The 3,249-nt window shown below is 35.5% G+C and overlaps 1 protein-coding gene and 1 pseudogene across 1 annotated transcript; both read right to left on the minus strand.

Annotated features, from left to right (window-relative positions):
* Positions 1 to 242: 242 nt before the first annotated feature.
* On the minus strand, positions 243 to 1,585 carry LOC149236915 (acid phosphatase 1-like). Its single transcript, XM_089461667.1, has 2 exons — positions 1,386 to 1,585; positions 243 to 601 (listed from the first exon to the last, which is right to left on the minus strand). The coding sequence occupies exons 1-2, from the start codon at positions 1,583 to 1,585 to the stop codon at positions 424 to 426; spliced, it is 378 nt and encodes a 125-aa protein (XP_089317793.1). The 3' UTR covers positions 243 to 423.
* Positions 1,586 to 1,787: 202 nt separating this feature from the next.
* Positions 1,788 to 2,207, minus strand: LOC149236916 (acid phosphatase 1 pseudogene; annotated as a pseudogene).
* Between the last annotated feature and the right edge of the window lie 1,042 nt (positions 2,208 to 3,249).

Below are 3,249 nucleotides of genomic sequence, written 5' to 3' on the forward strand. Positions count from 1 at the left end.
AAAAATCAAAAAAGAAAAGGGTAATGAGCAGGCACTATTAAAAATAACAATATTGCAATTTAAGAACTAAATAGTTGTTTCCAGGTAGTGGCCAGGTGGTAAAGACAGTTTGTCATGTTTGAGTCTTGGGATGTGTAGTGCACATCGGTCACACATGGGCTCCGCATTGTGTAATTCTACTGACACCAGCAAGTAGCAGAAAATTCAGACATAAAAAATAGCGCTCTGTGAAAATAGCAGACAAAGAAAGATTACAGATTTATTATGTGAACTGCAGAGCAACTAACAGCAGTAAGTTTGACAATATTGAGACCTTCACGACCAAAATATGTTGATATCCCTTTACATTGTCAACTGTATTTTTCCATGGCAGGGGTAATCTTTTACATAACCAAGCGAAATACATTAAAAAAAACAGTAATATCAGGGAATGAAATACATGGGATTGGGCAGCTTGAAAGTCCTGTCTCCAATAGAATATCCAGATATATCACTCCATTGATCGCCAGAGTTCCCTCGGATTCTAAACCCTTCTTTCTCAATCTTGGATCTTCTCTCAGATTTATAAACAACAGCAGTCATCTCATATTCATCAGGCTCCCTGCAACACAAATTCCCCATAAATTAACCCAGCAAAACATCAAATAGACCACACCAGTGATCTCATAATTTTTTATTCCATGCATTGCCCTAAATAATAACCCACAAAACCATCAAACAAAAAGATGGATACTCTGATCACCTCAACACTGGTCAGTGAAGTAAGGCCCTATTGGGTTGCAGGGTTGATACTGACTGGAATTTCTTAAGGTTTTTCCTTTTTGTTACTGTGTATTATTGGTCAAAATGCACCCAGCAGAGTATCAAACAAAACAAATGGGTGGCCAGGTGGCCTGATTGCCTTTTCTTTAAGTCACAGTGACTCGGTAACACCAAAAGTATATCCAAGAGCTTGCAGGTTTTATGACTTAGTTCTGAGTTTTACACGAGTTTGCAAGTTTTATGACTTAGTTCTGAGTTTTACTGGTCAAAATGCAACCACCAGAGTATCAAACAAAACAAATAGGTGGCCTGGTAGTCTGATTGCTATTTTTTTAAGCCATGACCAGACTTCGCTCTGAGTTTTATCATCACGGGCTAAAAATGTCCCAATAAAAAAGATGACATTTCAATGAACCAACCACCTCACCAAGAAATGGTATTTATTACCATTAAAAAGTAAAACACAATGTGGTTAAAATGACCTTAATATGAGCTATTGTCATCAAAATTCTGTCATGGAGATAAAAACTAATCACAGGAGTCATGACTATGCACTGCCTATCAAAGTTCACAGACAAACATGAGAAAAAAGCCAAAGCCAATCATTTTCACAGAGTGATCACCTCAAGAAAAGCGCCTCCCATGAATGGTAACCAGCTTGGATCAGATTTTTTTCAGTGGTATTCCTCTCGTAGTCGTACCTGCCGGTCAAAAGAAAGATCTTGAAGCCGAGTTGAAGCAGATGGGTGTACAATCTATGACTGGCAGGCAATGCCGGGTCCTCCGCCAGATCCGCCCACTTTATAAAAGCTTCTTCATCCATCTCTGAGGGAAACTGAAACAAAGAGGGAAACTGTTTGTTTGTTAATCAATTTATCTATGGAATCAGGCCACCCAAAATCAAATTTAGCAGTTATTTATTATAAAATCAAAGATATATCCAATACTCTGTAAACTAAATATACCAAAAAATTTACGATTTAACCAGAACTGAAATTTGAAAATCCTATGCTCAATCCTTAATCTTACCCATAATTATAATCTGCGTAAAGGGGCAAATTTGAGAGAAGGGTCTCATCCACGTCGAAAACCCACACGTCCTTCCCATCCCCTGAAATGTTGAGAGAGTTAGCATAGACAATGGATTCGTTGGCTACTGTGTTTGAATCCAACAGATACTGGATTCCCACCATGTAGTTTTTCACGTATTCCACGCATTCCGAAGGTATAACACTCCAATAGCGCAGGGTGTTTGTTTCTACGCCAAACCTCCAGGCTTCGCAGTTAGATTGAGGATCTTGCGGGATCTCTTTGAGCTTCCACTTGTCTGTGGATTCCTCTGAAATCCAGTCAGAGCTCTCGAATACTTGCGGTCTGGTGGCTGTTGTGAAGTGGAGGTTGCAAGAGAAGAGGAACAAAAGTAGGAGAAGGTTGAGAGGAGCCATGGGAGAGAATGAGAAACGGTGTGGCACAAAAGAAGGAAACATTGGGGAAAATGGCTTAAGCCTAACAGGGTATATCTATTATCAAAATAACTGAAAAGACCATCATAGTGATATTGTGCCCATTTCTTGCAACTGGTGTTTTAATGTCTGTTTTCCAAATTATATTTGTGCCCATTTCTCGGAACTGGTGTTTTAATGTCTGTTTTCCAAAAAATGGGGGGCAATTAATAAGAGTGTAATCTGACGAGGCCTAAAATTTAGTTCAGAAAATCACAAAAATTTTGTCAGGATTGTGATTAAATATGGGGTGAAATTTTATAGCGATTAAATCTGGGGTGAAATTTTTCAAAAATTTTGTTTTATTAAATTTGGGTGAATTTTTTAGAAATCCAAGTTACTGTTATTTTGCTAAGATTTTGGGTGCGGAGAGCTTTTTAATAATGTTGAATCTCGATAATGCTGAATCTATTTTTACCATCAAACAATCATTTCTACTATCAATTTTTTATTAAGAAAAAACAAATTCAAATTTTTTTAACCATACACCCAAATTTAAAACTAAACTATTACAGCCAACCTTCTCTGTTGTTTTTTTCCTTTCTCAAATGAGATTATAAATTTTTCTAAAAGTAATTTTTATTATTCAAATTTTATCTTGAATGTATAATAAATTTTATTATTCAAATTTTATCTTGAATGTATAATAAATTTTATTTTTCCCAATTAGGCATTTCAAAGTTAAAATAATTCAAGCAAAATTAATTAAAAAAAATGAAAACATCACAATATCTATTAACTACACATGGGAACTTAATTAAACCACACCTTTTCCAATGGATATGGATGACAAAACTTGACCTGATTAAATATTTCCGGGATTACTGAATTGATTATCCGGTTACAGGACTACAAAGTGTTAAAAAGTATTTAACAATATTATATTGATGGTCAGTTAAAATTAAATTATTATATATAGTTTGTTTGACTATCAAACACATGGGAAAGAGGTTTGAGCAAGATTGTTTGCTCAATTAAAATTAAA

The sequence above is a fragment of the Pinus tabuliformis genome, chromosome 8 (genome assembly GCF_031772625.1).
Source record: "Pinus tabuliformis cultivar Carrire ecotype Pingquan chromosome 8, CPIR1, whole genome shotgun sequence".
NCBI lineage: Eukaryota > Viridiplantae > Streptophyta > Pinopsida > Pinales > Pinaceae > Pinus > Pinus tabuliformis.